The following is a 20,118-nucleotide window of genomic DNA, read 5'->3' on the forward strand; positions in this document are numbered from 1 at the left end:
GGAGGGCCGATGCCCCAGCAGGCACCAGGGGTTGGGGGGCACTCATCATCCCCCAGAGCATGGCCGCCCGGTGGGGTTCCAGCCAGAAGGCGAGGCAGGAGTGGATGGTGAGGAGATCCAGGGCTTGGGGAGGCCCGGCTCTCCGGCTCTCAGGCCCTGGGAGGTGGGCCCTGGGAGGTGGGCGCTGGGCAGGTGGGGTGCCCTTGGGCTGCAGCCATACCACCAACACCCCGATGGAAGTCTCCATCCCCGACATGGCGAAGATGCCCTCTTCTTTGATGAAGGGGTACGACATCTGCTCGTGAAGCATCAGCCGGGCTCCGGCTGTGGTCGTGAGGAAGGGCACGTAGTCTTCTTGGCCCATGTCCAGGATCAACTTGAGGCCTGAGGGGAAGACGGGGCCAAGGGCTGCCTGAGCTCGCTCCCCAAGGCTGAAGGGACATCCACCACCCACTGGTCCAAGTCCCCTCCAGCCAAGGGTCTGTGCAGGAAGCTGGCTCCACTTTAGGAAAATCCAGACTTCTTGTCTTCTCTAAGGCCCCCATTCGAGTCCAAGCCACCATGGTCTCCTCTCTGGGCTCCTTTTGCCCCCTGTACCACCCGCCATGATCTCTCTTCCACAGGCAGGTAGGCCTAGGGCCACAGCACAGGCGGTCCTACCTCCACTCACACAGGTCCCCATTCTCTCCACTCACTTCCCTTTGCTGCCGTGCTCCTTTCTGCTGCTGGGACTTCGTGACGCTCTCCCTTCTCTCTGGAATGCTGTCTCCAGCTCACCTTTCACCTAGAAACTCTTGCTCTTCCTTCAGATCTCAGCCCAAGTGTCACTTCCTTCAGAAGACTTCCCTGACTACCTAGACTGGGTCTCAGGACCTCTGCGATATGCTCTCCTAGCCCTGGAACTTTTCTTCCAAGTACCTCTCTCACTCTTGAGATTCTTCTTTTATTATCTGTCTTCCTGCCCCACTCCACTGTTCCCTTCTTGAAGGTAGAGACCAGACCCATTATTTTATGCACCATGGGACCGGGCTAGGTGGTTAGGACAAGAAGGCTAGTATTTATTGAGCACTTGCTACATGCTGAGTGCTGGGCGAAGGGCCCTATTTACATGATCCCACTGGTGCTTTCAAGGGGCATATGAGTTAGGTACAATTATCGTCCCCATTTTACAGATGAGGAAACTGAGGATCATAGAGGAGAAGGGATGTTGTCATAGGTCACTCAGTGAGGAAGTGGAGGGTTGCTGGGCTTCTAAACAGGCAGCCAGGCTCCTTGATCTTAATCATCTTCTCCTATAGACTGAGTTGACCAGCACCTCTGTGATACCCAATGTCTTCAGGGGCACAGGGGTGGTGAAGGGTGGGCAGCCCACCCACACCCCTATTGACCAGCAGCCCTGACAGTTGCTGAATGACACCTGCCCTTTGATGGCTGGGGAGGGCAGAACCTGAGTGGGGAGGAAGGATTTGCTCCCCAAGGCCTGGTGCACATGCTGAGTCTGCCAGCCTTTCTCCCAAAATGAGCAGCCTCTGCCATCAACCACTTCCTCTTCCTCCCTTCTGTTTACTACTTCACCTGCTCTCTGTCTCTCAAGAACTGCACAGAAACAAGGCTGAGGGTAAGGGCTCTGCCCCAGGCTAACTATGTGAGCGTGGGCAAATTATTTACCACTTTTCAGAATATCTGCATTTATTGAGCATTTGCTACTTGCCAGGCTTAGAGACAAGGCTGCTTGCTCTGTGCTCAGAGGTCTACCTGCCTTAGGCCAGGATGATTCGATGAGTTCTATACTATATATATGATCTGCTCTGTACGATATGGGGAAACAAGGGCTTCGAGAAGTGAAGTCTCAGCTCAGCATCACCCGGGGATACATGGTGGAGCTGGGGTTCCACCCGGTCACAGAAGCCTGTGCTCTCGACCACTACGCTAACTGCTACCCCGCTGTGCTCATCAGCGAAATGGGCACACCAGTCGCTACCCCAGGGATTTATGAGCCTTGGGTGGGGGGACGGCTGAGAAGGCACCTGGCCCAGCCCCCGTGCACACGGTAGAGGCTGCCCCTCCGCATGCCAGCCTCTGTCTAACCTCGGTCCTGCCCCTCAATGGCCTATGGTGATTTGGTCTTTCAGCCCCACGTGATAGGATTTAAATCCTCACGGCCCTGGCTCCCGGACAAACCAAGACTTACCAAACTCAGCTCCGGGGTTAGCTGAAGGGAGGGCCTTCTCCCTCATGCCCCAGTTGAAGATGTAACAGTTGCCATATTCAGGGTGGAAGATGTGTGTGAAGTTCCTGAAAGAAACACCATCAGCTAGAGAGCAGCGCCCACCCCGCCCCAGCTGATGCCTCCCCTGCCCAGGGCTCGTGGCAGAGGGGAGCTGGTAGATTACTGCTCAGAGAGGCTCAGGAGGGGAGAGGTGAGCAACAGGTCATTCTGTCCCTTTACCTGCACCCAGGCACCCACCAGAGAGGAGATTCCTGGACTCCCTTGGGAAAGAAGGGTGAGGAAGGGTGGAACTAGGCTCTCTGGCTTAGCCACGAGTGATGAAAAAGAAGCTTATTTGATGTTTTCATCTGTCTCATCTACACGGTCTTGTAAGTCATGTGGTCATTTAAACGGTGGCCCCCAGAGAGATGTCCACGTCCTAACCCCAGGGACCTGGGAGTGTGATCTTATTTGGAGAAGGGGTCTTTGTGGACATAATTCAGGATCTTGAGATGAGATCAGCCTTTTTTATCCACGTGGGCCCTAAATCCAACCACGAGTGTCCTTCAAGAGACAGAAGAGGAGACACAGATACAGAGGAGAAGGCCACCTGAAGACGGAGGCAGAGATTGGAGTTACACAGACAGAGGTCAAGGAACACCTGGACCCACCAGACGCTAGAAGGGGCAAGAAGGGATTCTCCCCTGCAGCCTCTGGAGAGAGCCTGGTCCTGCTGACACCGTGACTGCCCACTTCTAGCCTCCTCTGTGAAAGAATAAATTTCCGTTGTTTTAAACCACCCAGTTTGTGGTCATTTGTTACAGCGGCCACAGGAAACTAATACAGATCATAAGAGTGAGAGGGCGGCTCCAGGCAGTGTTTGCTGCAAGGAGCTGGCAGAATGCAGACAGGTGGGCTTGTCGGGGAACCTCCGGAGCTCAGGTAAAGGGGAAAGTAGACGGAGATGGAGGGCTGTGAATCAGGAGAGGGTGCAAGCAGAGGCCAGGAAAGAGAGAACTTCACAACGAGGTGTGACGAGCCCCATCTAGGATCCTATCTTATGTCATGAGAATGTTTCCTAAGGAAATAATTCAGCAACAACACAAAATGTTTGCATAAAGATGCTCACGAAGAAGCGACAGTATAATGTAGTTTCAGATAATTTGGTTAATTTTTTTTGATATGGAGCTTTTCAAACATAAAAAGTTGAGAGAATGAAGCCCACCACCAGCTTCAACAATCCCCTACAGGACTTCCCTGGTAGCGCAGTGGTTAAGAATCCACCTGTCAATGTAGGGGACACGGGTTCGAGCCCTGGTCCGGGAAGAGCCCACATGCCGCAGAGCAACTAAGCCCGTGCACCACAACTACTGAGCCCACGTGCCACAACTACTGAAGCCCGCGCACCTAGAGCCCGTGCTCCGCAAGAAGGGAAGCCACCGCAATGAGAAGCCCGTGCACCTAGAGCCCATGCTCCACAACAAGAGAAGCTGCCACGATGAGAAGCCAGCTCGCTGCAACTAGAGAAAGCCCGCATGCAGCAACGAAGACCCAACACAGCCAAAAATAAAAATAAACATATTTAAAAAACCCAAAAAAACTCCAATAAAACCAATCCCCTACAGCCAGTCATGTTTCATCTCTACCTGCCCCCACTCTCCCTCCCATATTATTTTGAAGAAAATCTCAGACATCATGGTTTTATTTGTTAACATTTCTATATGTATCTCTACAAGAACTCTTAAAAAGCCATGCTAAACTAACAAAAATTCCTTAATATTATTAAACATTCAATTTATATTGTCTCACAGAGGTCAATTCTGGTTTTACAATTTATTTGTTTACATTGGGATCCAAATGACGGTGACATGTGATTGGTTGATATGCCTTTTAAATCTCTTAATCTATGGCTCCCTTCATCCGACTTTTTTTTGTCCTTGTAAAATGGCTGTTACGAGTTCTGACTTCATCCAGCTAATAATTGAAGAGGGAGTGATACAATTAGAGGGTCGTCATTTTGGGGATCTGGGGCAATGTGCACCAGTAGTGACCAAGGCTGGGTGTCCTGATGGAAGAGCACAGGCTGCCCAGGAAGTGGCCTGGCCAATAAACAAAACGACAGCAAAACCCGGCCTTGAACGGGATCGAGCATCTGTCTCGACCATTTATAGCAAATACTGGAGACAGAGGAACAAGTTCAAAGACACTACAAAAAGGCAATATGCAAAATCCAGACTCCAGTTTCTTCAACAAAGAAATTGTGAGAGAAGGGAAGGGAGGTAACCCATAGATTAACACAAACTTCAAAGACTTGGTGACAATCACAACCTGTGGACTTTAACTGGATGCTGATTCAAACAAGTAAACAAAAAAGTATGACATTGATGAGTGTGAACACGACTGGATAGTTGATGGTATTGAGGTATCACTGTTCATCTCTTTTTCAGGTAGGATAATGGTATTGTGCTTCTGTTACAAAAAGTCTTTCTCTTTTAAGATACATTCTGAACACTATATAGATGAAAGAATATGATGTCTGGGATTTGCTTTAAAAACAGCACAGGACAGAATGTGAATCATGCTTGTTGGATCTGGGTGGTAGGTCCATGTGAGTTCAACACACCCTGTTCTATCTATGTGTATGTTCTCAAGTCTTCATAGGAAATAGCATTTAAAATGTCCTTGTCGGGGGCTTCCCTGGTGGTGCAGTGGTTGAGAGTCCGCCTGCCGGTGCAGGGGACGCGGGTTCGTGCCCCGGTCTGGGAGGATCCCACGTGCCGCGGAGCAGCTGGGCCTGTGAGCCATGGCCGCTGAGCCTCCGCGTCCGGAGCCTGTGCTCCGCAATGGGAGAGGCCACAGCAGTGAGAGGCCCACGTACCGCCAAAAATAAATAAATAAATAAAACAAAATGTCCTTGGGTGTTTTTATACTGTTTTTGTTATTTTATTTAAAAACAGGAAGGAATAGGGCTCAGTGCATCAGATACTGCAGAAATATCACCTGAAATGCAGTACTTTCTAAGCTTTCTGTTCCACAACTTTTACTGAGCGACTTTCACGGGCCAGGCCTGTGCTGAAGATTTCTAATTCTCAAAATAACCCCATGAGGCCAGCTGCTCTTTGTCCCTGTGTTCAGATTAGGAAACCATTTCCTCCATCTTTTGTCTCACCGTCTGTGCCAGCAGAATGAGGTGGGTCCACGGCAGGCAGTGAAATCCAATCTGGGAGCTGACCCTGCCTGACACATGTGAGCTGCTTCCTCAAGCTCTGAGCTTTGGTGTCCTCTATGGTGAAAGGGAAATCAGGAAGAAAGTGCATTTCTTCACCCAACGTTTACTGAGGCGTGCACTGCGTTGGGGACACTGAGGCTGGCAAGACAGTCCTACCCTCGAAGCTCACAGCGTGGGGGACACCACGGAGCAGCGTCATGGCAATCCTCTCCTTCCAAAGTGCGTCTCTGGCCTAGCTGCCTCCCTCCACCTCTAAGGCTCCCAGACTGGTCCTGGCCGCCGGCATCTCCTGCCCCAGTTCCTGCTGGAGCCTCTGCCTCCAGTCCTGCTCCCTCAGTCTTCCTTCTGCACAGTGGTCAGGGCGAGTGTTCAAGCTGTGAATCAGCCCAAGGCACGCCCCTGCTAGAACCTTCCAGAAGCTCCTTGCTGCTCACAGAATAAAATGCAAATGCCCTACTGGGCTTTCTCCCCGCCTTGTTCATTATACTCCAGAGACACTCCAAGATGTTTCCAAATTCAAGGCCCGCTGCTCCTTGGGCCTGGGATATTCTCTGAGCAGCAATTTCTGAGGAGAAATTGCTGGTTTCTCCTCATCCTTCAGGTTTCATCTGCTCAGAGCCGTCCCCTGACCTCCCTACGCAAAGTCACTTCCCAGTTACTTGACCATTTCCACCTGCTTATTCCCCTGCTGGCATGCATCAGAAGGTGAACTCATCTTCTTTAACTGCTTGCTTATCAGCTGCCTCTTGCTTTAGACCATAATCCCAGGGAGGGCAGCTGTGTGTTTGCAGGGAGAAAGAAGTTAAAGGCTAAGAGCTCAGGCCTGGGAGCCAAGCCTGCCTGAATTTGAATTCTGGCTCTGCCACTTACTAACTAGCTGGTGAGCTTGGGGGAAGTTGCTTCACTTCTCCATGTCTCGTTTCTCCACCTGTAACACTGGGGTAACAACAGCGCCCACCCAAAGGGACTGACGTGGGGGTTGGAAGCCAAGCACACTGAAATACTGAACAAATTCACCCCCCATCCTCAGAGCCTGGCACTCAGTAGACAGTAAATATTTGTTGGATAAATTATATGTGGTAAGAGTATCAACAGAGATAAGCCTGGAAGAGTGGGCGTCCGGGTAGGGAGTAGGTCAGGGAAGGTTTCGTGGAGGAGGTGAGGCCTGAGCTGAGACTTTAAGGGTGAGTAAGAGGTAGCCGAGCCTGGCGGGTGGGGAGGAGAAAGGGCAGCCCAGGCAGGGGGCACGACACACGCGAAGTCCCAGAGGGAAGAAACAGCTTTGGGCGGGCACTACAGAGTCTCTGTCCTGTGCGGGATCAGGGCTGTGGCCACAGGGAAGGAACGGAGCAGGGCAAGCCAGCTGCAGCCAGGCCCTGCTCTGGAAGGAGAGGCCCCACCCCAGGGGTGTGGGGATACAGTGTGCCTAAGGAGCTGTCCTGGACATCTACAGCTCAGGAGCGGGAAGTGGCTCCGGGCACGGCCAGATCCCCTCCTGTCCTGGGTTGCACTCTTAGTCTTGCCAACTATTTGCTTGTTGATAATGTTCTTTACCTGGAGAGGCTGCTCCCAGCACTGGCTTCCTCCGGCTCCAGAGCTAGGCGTTTCCCTCCAAAAACCTTCCCTGGAACAGAGGCTAAGGTGTATAGACAGAGACCAGCAAGCCTCCAGAAAAGACTGGGAAACAGAGCATCCTAGCAGGAAGCAGTATAGCAACAGTGGTACTGTGTAGTAGAGTTTGGGGAAGGGCAGAAACTAGCTGGCCAATCCCTGAAGCAATAATGACAGCAACACTTACAGATGCCCAGGTCTTGGTTTCTAAATACCATTCTCCAGTAAAAGGACTGGAGCTCCTCAGAGAAGTGGCTGATTCTAGGACTGGGGCATCTCGTTGTGCCAGAAAGTAAGGAAGTACGTAAAAAATAAATAAAGGGATGGGAACATGTCAAAGAGACATATGGGCCAACTGAAGGAGCTCTCAGTGGCCAAAGATGGAAAATTTTGAGTAAGAAAATAAATAGTGTGGTATTGGATGACAGCCCAAATATACATGAGTCCATATTGGTATAAATTAAGAGACTGAATAAATAAACAAATGGGGAAGACATAAATCTTCCTTACAGACGAATTCCAAATAGTGTATGTTCCCCTCTCCAGGAGAAGTGGAGTTTAGTCCCTCCCCGCTGCCGTCACCTCCACCCCCCAGAGTACAGGCTGAACTTAGAGACGTGCTTCCACGATACAGAGCACAGGCGGGGAAAGTGGTTACGTTAGAGCGGAGAAGCCCAGCACACAGCACCTGAACCAAGGGAGGAAGGCCAACATCACGGGTGGTGTCGAGTGCCTAACATGTACCCCACACACAATGTGATGAGGAGCCCCCTCACCTCTGTGGTCTTCTTCCCCCAAATCCATCTTATCTGTGTAAACCCAAATCAAAGGCTTTCTATAAAACACCCAACCAGTACTCTGAAACTGTCACAATCATCCAGAACAAGGAAGTGTGAGAAAGTGTCACAGCCAGAATGGACAAAGGAGACATGACAACCGACAGCAACCGACAGGGGTCTCTTGGATGGAATCTTGAACAGGAAAAGGTCACCAGGAAAAACTGATAAAATCCGAATAAAGTGTTAGGTTTATTTAATAATGATGTGCCCATGTCGGTTTCTTAGTTTTGATAAATTACTATGGTGATGTAAGAAGTTACCGAGAGGGGAAACTTGGGTGAGGAGTACAAGGGAACTCTGTACTCTCTCTGAAACTTTTCTATAAATCTAAAGCTATTCCACAATAAAAAGTTTATCTTTAAAGTGCTCAGATAATTCTTAACACATGCTCAGCACTGTTCTAAGCACTTTTTTTTCTTGTCTCCTCTTTTTTTTTAACATCTTTATTGCAGTATAATTGCTTCACATAAGCACTTTATCTATGTTAACTCATTTAAACCCCATGATAGCCCTATGAGGTCATTTCACTATCCCCATTTTCCAGATGAGAAAACTGAGGCACAGAGAGGCTGAGTAGCGTGCCCAACAACACACAGAGCTGGCATTCAAATCTGGGTGGTTTGGTGTCAGGGTCCAAACATGGCTCATATGTTCCTAAAACTGCAGCTGCTGCATCTTGAGCATTTGCTACATACGAGCAGGAGAGGAAGGAGTCCAGGACAGAGTGAGGAAGCCGTAGTGTCTGGGGCGCAGCACTGTGAGGGCAGAGAGAGGCATGTGTCCTCAGCACTGAGTCTGAGGCTGATTCAGGAAGGTGGGTAACCAGTTGTCTGTGTGAGTGAGCAGGAGCACAGAGATGGGTGGACTAGGGTTTCTGTGCCAAGTGTCTGGGTCACACCCTCCACTCAGACTGCCGAGTGCTGAAGAAACAGGCTTGGGCGGGGTGGGTGGGGAGGAAAGATGATCTTGATTTCTGATGAGGTGGTGAAGTGACACAGGGTGGGCCTGGCCCAGACTGCCACCTCTGACACTCACCAGCTGTGTGACCTCAGAGATGTTGCTTAACCTCTCTGGGCAGTGGTTGCATCATATAAAATGAGGGCTTGCTGCCAGGGTCAAACTGATTTTATACATGTAAAGTGCTAAGAATAGTGCTTGGCACATCAGAAGGGCACAATAAACGTTAGCATCATTATTGAAGAATGAGTTCCTTGTCAAATGTGGGTTTAATGAGAATAATACTGAGTCTTCACTACTGTCAGCCTGTCATGCATATTAACTCATTGAATATTCAAAATAACCCTGTAGAGTAGGCACTGTTATTATCTATTTTACGGAGGAGGAAATTGGAGGCATATAAAGGTTAAGAAATTTGGGATTTCTTCCCTGGTGGTGCAGTGGTTAAGAATCCACCTGCCAATGCAGGGGACACGGGTTCAATCCCTGGTCCGGGAAGATCCCACACGCCATGGAGCCACTAAGCCCATGTGCCACAGCTACTGAGCCTGTGCTCTAGAGCCCGCGGGCCATAACTACTGAGCCTGTGTGCCACAAGTACTGAAGCCCGCGTGCCTGTGCTCCGCAACAAGAGAAGCCACCACAATGAGAAGCCCGCGCACTGCAACGAAGAGTAGCCCCCGCTCGCCGCAACTAGAGAAAGCCCGTGCACAGCAACAAAGACTAGAGAAAGCCCGCGTGCATCAACAAAGACCCAACGCAGCCAAAAATAAATACATTAAAAAAAAGAAAGGTTAAGAAATTTGTTCAAGGCCACACAGCTTGTAAGACAGAGCAAGGATCTGAACCGAACAGTCTAACTGCAGAGTCGAGCCTTGACCCACCCCTTCACTAGACTTACTCCCCAGCCCTAGCTACACCACAAAAGTTGTGTGGCCAATACCGGGTGTTGCCTGCCCATCAGCCATCTTCTCTTTGGGGGACCACCCTCAGTCCATGTGACCCAAATGCGACTCGTTTTGGAGGGCGCCATCTTGGCAACAAGCAGGTCATCCCCAGGTTGCCTCTGGCCCTGGATCAGGCCTGGAAACAGCTGGCTCAGTTTAGAGGCCGTGCTGTGTGCAGAACGCACACCTTCGAGCACTGGGATCCTGCTCAGTGAGAGATGCTCACGCTTCAGGCATCAGGGACCTGACAGCAGATCCCAGTGGATGCTAGTTGAACCCACTGTCCCAACTCACTTGCACTTCAGGACATATTCTGACTGAGCAGATGGGTCATATATTTACAATTACAGTATTACATCTCTCTCTTTTAGCTGAGAGGGTAAAAGATGAACTTGTGGGCACAGCACTAGTCCATTGCGTACCAACAACCTTCAGGCAGGGCTGCCAGGAATGGTTGGGCAGGTGTGCTCTGAACCAAGTGCCCTGGCCCAGAGAGAGGGCTGGAATCCAGCCTGTAACCAACCAGCCAGGATGTGTGCCATCAGCAGGGAGTCATCACGTAGCTCTTCTACCTGTAGGACTGGCCTTTTCTGATTCTCACAATGGACCAAATGTGCAGCGCTGCCTCCTCAGTGGGCCTGGATTCCGTGACACAGCCTATGAAACGCCTGCCTTTTGAGTGCCTGTGCGTTTTGGGGGACAGAGGGTCCACAGCTGTCAGCAGATTCTCAACAGAGGTCCCTGAAGGTGTACGAGTTGACTGAGTTGGGCTGAGGCCACAATCCCTGGGAGGGTGAAACCACTAGCCTGTCACTCATCCAAAGCAGCAAGACTCAGCAAAACGCCCCTTTCTCCAGAGGCCTTAAGTGTGGGAATTTGAAGCCCCAGGCCAGGAAGATGCCAGCACCTCTGGGAAACAGGACTGGCTGAAGCCCGGGGTGGGACCCAGGTGGTGTGGTCCCCCTCACCCAGAGGCCTGGCCAGGAAGCCAGGAGGGGGTGCTGGGGCTTCAGCAGCTCTGCCTGTAGCCAGCCCCTCCTTTCCCCCGTGACCCGCCAGCCGACCTGCAGCCCTCTGACGGCCACCCCAATTCGGGGACAGAGCTTGGCTCTCAGGCCCAGGGTCTGGATGGTCAGAAGCTGGGGAGGGGAAGGAGGGGGAGATCTGTGGGCCATTTGTAAGGGGACACAGGCTTTTGGGGTTGACCCTGCCCTCATTCTGCCATCTTTTCAACATTGGGGGTTGTTTGGGAAAAAGGTGTTTACAGCGAAGACTTCCAGGCCCTAAGTGCTGACATGAGCCACTTCATTTACTTTTTTTTTTTTTTCCTAAAAAAATTTTTTTTGGGGGGAAGTTATCTGCATAATGTACTTTTGTCACTATGAATTCCTTTCATATATTTTTTTAACATTTTATTGGAGTATAATTGCTTTACAATGGTGTTAGTTTCTGCTTTAAAACGAAGTGAATCAGCTATACGTATACATATGTTCCCATATCTCTTCCCTCTTGCATCTCCCTCCCTCCCACCCTCCCTATCCCATCCCTCAGGCGGTCACAGAGCACGGAGCTGATCTCCCTGTGCCATGCGGCTGCTTCCCACTGGCTATCTATTTTACGTTTAGTAGTGTATATATGTTAATGCCACTCTCTCACTTTGTCACAGCTTAAAGACACAGACCTACTAGAGAATGAACTTGAGGATATGGGGAGGGGGAAGGGTAAAAATTTTGTTTGTTTGTTTTTTGGCCACACAGCATGTGGGATTTTAGTTCCCTGACCAGGGATCGAATGCCGCACCCCCTGCCATGGAAGCGCGAAGTCTCAACCACTGGACTGCCAGGGAAGTCCCCACTTCATTTACTCTTCACAGGAACTCTAGGAAGTGGATATGGTTATTGTTCCTGTCTTGGGGATGAGAAAACCGAGGGCAGTAGATGCTGGGGTACCTGCACAGATGCCCAGCTGTGGGGTATTGGAGGCTAACAGCTCACAGCCGCCCCTTCTCCCTCCACCTTGCCTGGGAAATTAGGAGACCCCGGCCCATCCTCCTGGGGGTGGCACAGAGCCAGTGAGTAACTGATGGGGGCACGTACAAGGGGCTGCTCCCACGCCCCCGCCCCCGACCTCCGCTTAAGGGAGGTCAGCTCTGTGGTGCGGTTTACGCTCCCCGTGGATCAGGTCAGGCCTAGACGTCACCTGTGGCCACAGCCTCCCTTAGCTCAGTCCTCTTTCCTGCAGACTTTTCCTAAAGCGATTCCCTCAGTAGGTGATGGGGCCTTCAGCGCATCCCTGTCTCAGGCTCTGCCCCCAGAAAACCAAAGACACCTGGGCACAGACAACTGTGGTGCAGGCTGAGTGGCCAAGCAGGGGTGTGGACCGGGATGTGGACCGGGATGTGGACCCTGGCTGCAGGGGGCCCGGCGGCTCTTACCTGTAGTTGCAGGGTTCCGCCCCGAAGAGGCAGGCCAGGATCAGCTGCTCGGCGGGGTAGCCCATGGCCACCAGCTCCTGGTTTGGAACCTGTGCGAAGATGTTGGTGGCCTGCAGGGTGTACCACTCCGTCACGGCCTGGGTGGCGCTGCTGAAGTTCCGGAAATTGCACGTGGTCCCATTGTGGCTGCACTGCGGGGGCAAGAGGGGTTCCTGTGGGTGGGGGCTGCTGCCAGGCCTCTGCCCCGAGGGCCAGGGCGGCGAGGGCGCTGCCAGCTGCCCTTCCAGAGCCTACAGAGGGGTGCAGGCCCCTCCACCATGAAGCCCAGGTCACCTGTAGACACAGGACAGACCAGGCCCTGACCCTCCAGCCTTGGCCACTCTGCCTCTATTGGTCCTCCTGGTGGGAACCCAGGAGGCCTGAGGGAGAAGCTTCTCCTTAGTTCTGAGACAGCCCTCTCCAGGCCGGCATGGGGCGCTGTCCTCAGGCCAGTTCCTGGAGGTCCTCATCTCACCTCAGGGAGATGATACTACTTAAGAGTCACTCTTGGGACTTCCCTGGTGGTGCAATGGTTAAGAATCCGCCTGCCAATGCAGGGGACACGGGTTTGAGCCCCGGTCCGGGAAGATCCCACATGCCGCGGAGCAACTAAGTCCGTGCGCCACAACTACTGAGCCTGAGCTCTAGAGCCTGCGAGCCACAACTACTGAGCCCACGTGCCACAACTACTGAAGCCCGCACACCTAGAGCCCGTGCTCCACAACAAGAGAAGCCACCGCAATGAGAAGCCTGCGCACCGCAATGAAGAGTAGCCCCCACTCGCTGCAACTAGAAGAAAGTCCACATGCAGCAACAAAGACCCAACGCAGCCAAAAACAAACAAATAAATAAATAAATTTATATATATATATATATGGACTCACTCTGTCCTGGGCTCTGTTCTCAGGACTTTTATTTTTTTGGCCACGCCCCATACCTTGCAGGATCTTAGTTCCCTGACCACGGATGGAACCTGGGTCCCCTGCAGGGGAAGCTCAGAGTCCTAACCACTGGACTGCCAGGGAATTCCCAACTCAGGGCTTTAGTTCTATTATCTCATCAATTCTCACAGCAGCCCTGCCCCATCATCATGAAGACACTGAGGTCCCCAGCCCACTTACACACCCACACAACATGCACTCACACACACACGTGGGGCCTGACCCTGAGAGCTGGTGCAGCCACCAGGACCACACCTACTTTACAGATGAGGAAATGGACACAGGAAGCCTGCTAACTGCACCAAAAAGTAGTAGGGCATTGGGTCAGAGCGGGCACTGGGCCTCTGGAGCCTCGTGCTGTTTGCTGGTTTGTGTGGAGAGGTGGCGGGGGGTTGGGTTGTGGAAGTCCTGACCACATGGGGGGCACGGGAGGCAGTGGCCTCCTTCTGGGGAGCGTCTAGCCCCAGCCTGGGTCTCCGAACAAGGCTGATCATCAGAATCAACATGGAGCCTATTAACAAGACAGATTCCTGGGTCTGGGCCCAGAACTGCCCATTCAGATTCTCCAGAATGGGGCCCAGAGATCTGAGCAGTTACAGAGCTCCCAGGGGATCCAGGGCACAGACAGGGAACCTTCTTTCTACTGCTGGCTTGCGGGCATCCCAGCATCCCAGTTATGCTTTGGCAATGACTGTATTGCATAGCTGTGGTTTTTCACCTGTCGGATATTTATGCCTCTGTCTTTTGATAATAAGACTTAATTCCTCGTTGCTGCCGCTGTTGGCTGAGAAATATCTTTTTGTTCACAGAAAACAAGATTATGTTCTTACCAACAAAGATGAAACCAGCTGGGTTACTTTCAAAAGACAACTAAGTCAGCACTGCAGACTAAGGAGTAGGATCAATAAGAAGATGATTTGGGCACTTTAAACGTTGACAAGTTCTGCATTTCTGCTGTTTCAGTTGTACTACTACAAGCACCATTTATCAGCAAAGACTTTGAATGCTCTTCTGTCAAAAATAACAGCCGTAGCTTCAAGATGACAGAGGAGTAAGACATGGAGATGACCTTCCTCCTCACAAATACATAAAAAATACATCTAGGGCTTCCCTAGTGGCACAGTGGTTGAGAGTCTGCCTGCCGAGGCAGGGGACACGGGTTCGTGCCCCGGTCCGGGAGGATCCCACATGCCATGGAGCGGCTGGGCCTGTGAGCCATGGCCGCAGAGCCTGTGCGTCTGGAGCCTGTGCTCCGCAACGGGACAGGCCACAACTGTGAGAAGCCCGCTTAACGCAAAAAAAAAAAAAAATACATCTACATGTGAAACAGTCCCTGCAGAACATCTACTGAATGTTGGCAGAAGACCTCATATTTCCCAAAAGCTTTGCTTTTACCATTCATCCTAGGGTTGGGCTAAGAGAATTCAGCACCACCAAACCAGCTTTACAACAAATGCTAAAGGAACTTCTCTAGGCAGGAAACACAAAAGAAGGAAAAGACCTACAATAACAAACCCAAAACAATTAAGAAAATGGTAATAGGAACACACATATCGATAACTACCTTAAATGTAAATGGATTAAATGCTACAACCAAAAGACACACTGGCTGAATGGATACAAAAGCAAGACCTGTATATATGCTATCTACAAGAGACCCATTTCAGACCTAGGTACACATACAGACTAAAAGTGAGGGGATGGAAAAAGATATTCCATGCAAATGGAAATCAAAAGAAAGCTGGAGTAGCAATTCTCATATCAGACAAAACAGACTTTAAAATAAAGACTATTACAAGAGACAAATAAGGACACTACATAATGATCAAGGGATCAATCCAAGAAGAAGATATAATAGTTGTAAATATTTATGCACCCAACATAGGAGCACCTCAATACATAAGGCAAATGCTAACAGCCATAAAAGGGCAAAGTGACAGTAATACAATCATAGTAGGGGACTTTAACACCCCACTTTCACCAATGGACAGATCATCCAAAATGAAAATAAATAAGGAGACACAAGCTTTAAATGATACATTAAACAAGATGGACTTAATTGATATTTATAGGACATTCCATCCAAAAACAACAGAATACACTTTCTTCCCAAGTGCTCATGGAACATTCTCCAGGATAGATCACATCTTAGGTCACAAATCAAGCCTTGGTAAATTTAAGAAAATTGAAAACATATCAAGTATCTTTTCCGACCACAACGCTATGAGACTAGATATCAATTACAGGAAAAAATCTGTGAAAAATACAAACACATGGAGGCTAAACAATACACTACTAAATAACCAAGAGATCACTGAAGAAGTCAAAGAGGAAATCAAAAAATACCTAGAAACAAATGACAATGAAAACACAATGACCCAAAACCTATGGGATGCAGCAAAAGCAGTTCTAAGAGGGAAGTTTATAGCAATACAATCCTACCTCAAGAAACAAGAAACATCTCAAATAAACAACCTAAGCCTTCACCTAAAGCCATCGGAGAAAGAAGAACAAAAAACCCCCAAAGTTAGCAGAAGGAAAGAAATCATAAAAATAAGATCAGAAATAAATGAAAAAGAAATGAAGGAAACAATAGCTAAGATCAATAAAACTAAAAGCTGGTTCTTTGAGAAGATGAAAAAAATTGATAAACCACTAGCCAGACTCATCAAGAAAAAAAGGGAGGAGACTCAAATCAATAGAATTAGAAATGAAAAAGGAGAAGTAACAGCTGACACTGCAGAAATACAAAGGATCATGAGAGATTACTACAAGCAACTATGTGCCAATAAAATGAACAACCTGGAAGAAATGGACAAATTCTTAGAAAAGCACAACCTCCCGAGACTGAACCAGAGAGAAATAGAAAATATAAACAGACCAATCACAAGCACTGAAATTGAAACTGTGATTAAAAGTCTTCCAACAAACAAAAGCCCAGGACCAGACGGCTTCACAGACGAATTCTATCAAACATTTAGAGAAGAGCTAACACCTATCCTTCTCAAACTCTTCCAAAATATAGCAGAGGGAGGAACACTCTCAAACTCGTTCTACAAGGCCACCATCACCCTGATACCAAAACCAAAGATGTCACCAAAAAAGAAAACTACAGACCAGTATCACTGATGAACATAGATGCAAAAATCCTCAGCACATTAAAAGGATCATACACCACGATCAAGTGGGCTTTATCCCAGGAATGCAAGAATTCTTCAATATATGCAAATCAATCAATGTGATAAACCATATTAACAAATTGAAGGAGAAAAACCATATGATCATCTCAATAGATGCAGAAAAAGCTTTTGACAAAATTCAACACCCATTTATGATAAAAACTCTCCAGAAAGTAGGCATAGAGGGAAACTACCTTAACATAATAAAGGTCATATATGACAAACACACAGCCAACATTGTTCTCAATGGTGAAAAACTGAAACCATTTCCACTAAGATCAGGAACAAGACAAGGTTGCCCACTCTCACCACTAGTATTCAACATAGTTTTGGAAGTTTTAGCCATAGCAATCAGAGAAGAAAAAGAAATAAAAGGAATACAAATCAGAAAAGAAGAAGTAAAACTGTCAGTGTTTGCAGAGGACATGATAGTACACATAGAGAATCCCAAAGATACCACCAGAAAACTACTAGAGCTAATCAATGAATTTGGTAAACTGGCAGGATATAAAATTAATGCACAGAAATCTCTTGCATTCCTATACACTAATGATGAAAAATCTGAAAGAGAAATTAAGTAAACACTCCTATTTACCATTGCAACAAAAAAGAATAAAATACCTAGGAATGTTTTACCTAAGGAGACAGAAGACCTGTATGCAGAAAACTATAAGACACTGATGAAAGAAATTAAAGATGTGATACAAACAGATGGAGAGATATACCATGTTCTTGGATTGGAAGAATCAACACTGTGAAAATGACTATACTACCCAAAGCAATCTACAGATTCAGTGCAATCCCTATCAAACTACCAATGGCATTTTTCACAGAACTAGAACAAAAAATTTCACAATTTGTATGGAAACACAAAAGACCCCAAATAGCCAAAGCAATCCTGAGAAAGAAAAATGGAGCTGGAGAAATCAGGTTCCCTGACTTCATACTATACTACAAAGCTACAGTAATCAAGACAGTATGGTACTGGCACAAAAACAGAAATATAGATCTATGGAACAGGAGAGAAAGTCCAGAGATAAACCCACACACATATGGTCGCCTTATCTTTGGTAAAGGAGGCAAGAATATACAATGGAGAAAAGACAGCCTCTTCAGTAAGTGGTGCTGGGAAAACTGGACAGCTACATGTAAAAGGATGAAATTAGAACACTCCCTAACACCATACTCAAAAATAAACTCAAAATGGATTAAAGACCTAAATGTAAGGCCAGACACTATAAAACTCTTAGAGGAAAACACAGACAGAACAGTCTATGACATACATCACAGCAAGATCCTTTTTGACCCACCTCCTAGAGAAATGGAAATAAAAACAAAAATAAACAAATGGGACCTAATGAAACTTCAAAGCTTTTGCACAGCAAAGGAAACCATAAACAAGACCAAAAGACAACCCTCAGAATGCGAGAAAATGTTTGCAAACGAAGCAACTGACAAAGGATTAATCTCCAAATTTACATGCAGCTCATGCAGCTCAATATCAAAAAACCAAACAACCCAATCTAAAAATGTGCAGAAGATCTAAATAGACATTTCTCCAAAGAAGATATACAGATTGCAAACAAACACATGAAAGTATGCTCAACATCACTAATCATTAGAGAAATGCAAATCAAAACTACCATGAGGTATCACCTCACACCGGTCAGAATGGCCATCATCAAAAAATCTACAAACAATAAATGCTGGAGAGGGTGTGGAGAAAAGGGAACCCTCTTGCACTGTTGGTGGGAATGTAAATTGATACAGCCACTATGGAGAACAGTATGGAGGTTCCTTAAAGAACTAAAAATAGAACTACCATATGACCCAGCAATCCCACTACTGGGCATATACCCTGAGAAAACCATAATTCAAAAAGAGTCATGTACCACAATGTTTACTGCAGCTCTATTTACAATAGCCAGGACATGGAAGCAACCTAAGTGTCCATCGACAGATGAATGGATAAAGAAGATGTGGCACATATATACAATGGAATGTTACTCAGCCATAAAAAGAAACGAAATTGAGTTATTTGTAGTGAGGTGGATGGGTCTAGAGACTGTCATACAGAGTGAAGTAAGACAGAAAGAGAAAAGCAAATACCGTATGCGAACACATATATATGGAACCAAAAAAAAAAAAAAAAGGTTCTGAAGAAACTAGGGGCAGGACAGGAATAAGGACACAGACATAGAGAATGGACTTGAGGACACGGGGAGGGGGAAGGGTAAGCTGGGGTGAAGTGAGAGAGTGCCATGGACATATATACACTATCAAATGTAAAACAGATAGCTAGTGGGAAGCAGCCACATAGCACAGGGAGATCAGCTCAGTGCTTTGTGACCACCTAGTGGGGTGGGGTAGGAAGGGTGGGAGGGAGACACAAGAGGGAGGAGACATGGGGATATATTTATATGTATAGCTGATTCACTTTGTTATAAAGCAGAAACTAACACACCATTGTAAAGCAATTATAGTCCAATAAAGATGTTAAAAAAAAAAAAAGACTTAATTCCTCCTTCAGGAAGCCACCCCTTCCCCCTGACTCAGTCCATGTGGTCTGATAAAGGCTGACGTCATCCTCAGCTCCAGGGTATATGACCCAGGACTGGCCAATCATGAAAGCCTGTCCTCCAGCTCACAGTGATTGGTTTAGGGGTGAGCATGTGACCTGATGATCAGTCTCAGGACTTTCACTGAGGCAATTAGGAAAGAAGAGCTTCGTTTCTGGGAAGATTGCTAAGCCTGTGGGATGTATGTCTGGCATTGCCAGAGTCTTCCATGTGGAGAGAGCCAGCCAGAGAGCAAAGTCAACTGAGAGAAAAGATGAACCTAGGTGGAGAGAGATGGACTCCTGATGACAGCATCTGAATGCCTGGATCCAGCCACATCTCAACTTAATACACCCCTGGACTTCTCATTTTGTGAACCAAGGAATTCCCTGCTTTGCTTAAGCTAGTTTGAGCTGGGTCACTGGCATCCAAAAGTGTCTTGACTAACATATCAACTATTTCTAATTTTAAAAAAGCACTGCAAACATACAAAATAGGCACTGGCTCCAGCCTGTTTTCCCCCCAGCAAGACCCAGATTATTTAAAGAAAGAAACTCCCATCAGCCTCACTAGTTAGGGCCCATTGTTTGACCTGTGCCTGGGCCCCACTTACTAGTCTCATGGCTACTTTGCATCCGCGGGCACTGCAGGTCCTTCCTGGTGCTGGGCTGCTGCTTGCTGAGCCATTGTAGTTGTCCTCAAAGAGGTCAAGAACCACCGGGTGATGGGGGTTCTGCTCATTGATAAAGACCAGGGGCATGTGGTTCCAGATGGTGAGGTTCAGGACCCTGGTGGTGTTGACATGGCTGAGCTCAGGACCCAGGATCCTCTCTAGGACTGCCTCCATCAGTTCATCCAGGTCCTTCAGCAAATGCTTGACTTTGGAGTACCTGTGTGGGAGAGAGGGCAAGTCAGGGAGGCAAGAGGCAGCTTCAAAGCAGAACGACTGTAGTCTGGGATCCCCTCCTACTCCAGTATGGCTGCCACCACATGTGAGAAGAATGCTCCTCCACCCCAAGCACCCACCTCTCTATCTACCCACCCATGCGTCCATGCATCCTTCCACCCACCTGCTCACTCATTCATTCACCCAGTATTTGGTGAGCATCTACTATGTGCCAAGTACTGTGCAAGGCACAGAGGATATTATGGCAAACAAGACAGAATGGGTCTTT

General features: G+C 48.3%; 1 protein-coding gene across 6 annotated transcripts in view; it reads right to left on the reverse strand.

The window, feature by feature from the left end:
• Positions 1-20,118, reverse strand: part of SCNN1B (sodium channel epithelial 1 subunit beta) — an 80,731-nt gene that overhangs the window by 13,214 nt on the left and 47,399 nt on the right. For all 6 annotated transcript variants that reach the window (XR_014295982.1, XR_014295983.1, XM_082643458.1 and 3 more), the window contains exons 3-6: positions 19,557-19,833; positions 12,227-12,417; positions 2,192-2,295; positions 221-384 (exon numbers count right to left, since the gene is read on the reverse strand). Coding sequence is in view for 4 of the 6 variants with exons in the window: in XM_082643458.1 (XP_082499584.1) it covers positions 221-384; positions 2,192-2,295; positions 12,227-12,417; positions 19,557-19,833 (736 nt within the window). In the remaining 2 variants the exon portion in view is untranslated. The remainder of the gene's footprint in view (positions 1-220; positions 385-2,191; positions 2,296-12,226; positions 12,418-19,556; positions 19,834-20,118) is intronic.

Source organism: Mesoplodon mirus (genome assembly GCF_964341445.2).
Source record: "Mesoplodon mirus genome assembly, chromosome: 15".
In the NCBI taxonomy this organism is placed as follows: domain Eukaryota; kingdom Metazoa; phylum Chordata; class Mammalia; order Artiodactyla; family Ziphiidae; genus Mesoplodon; species Mesoplodon mirus.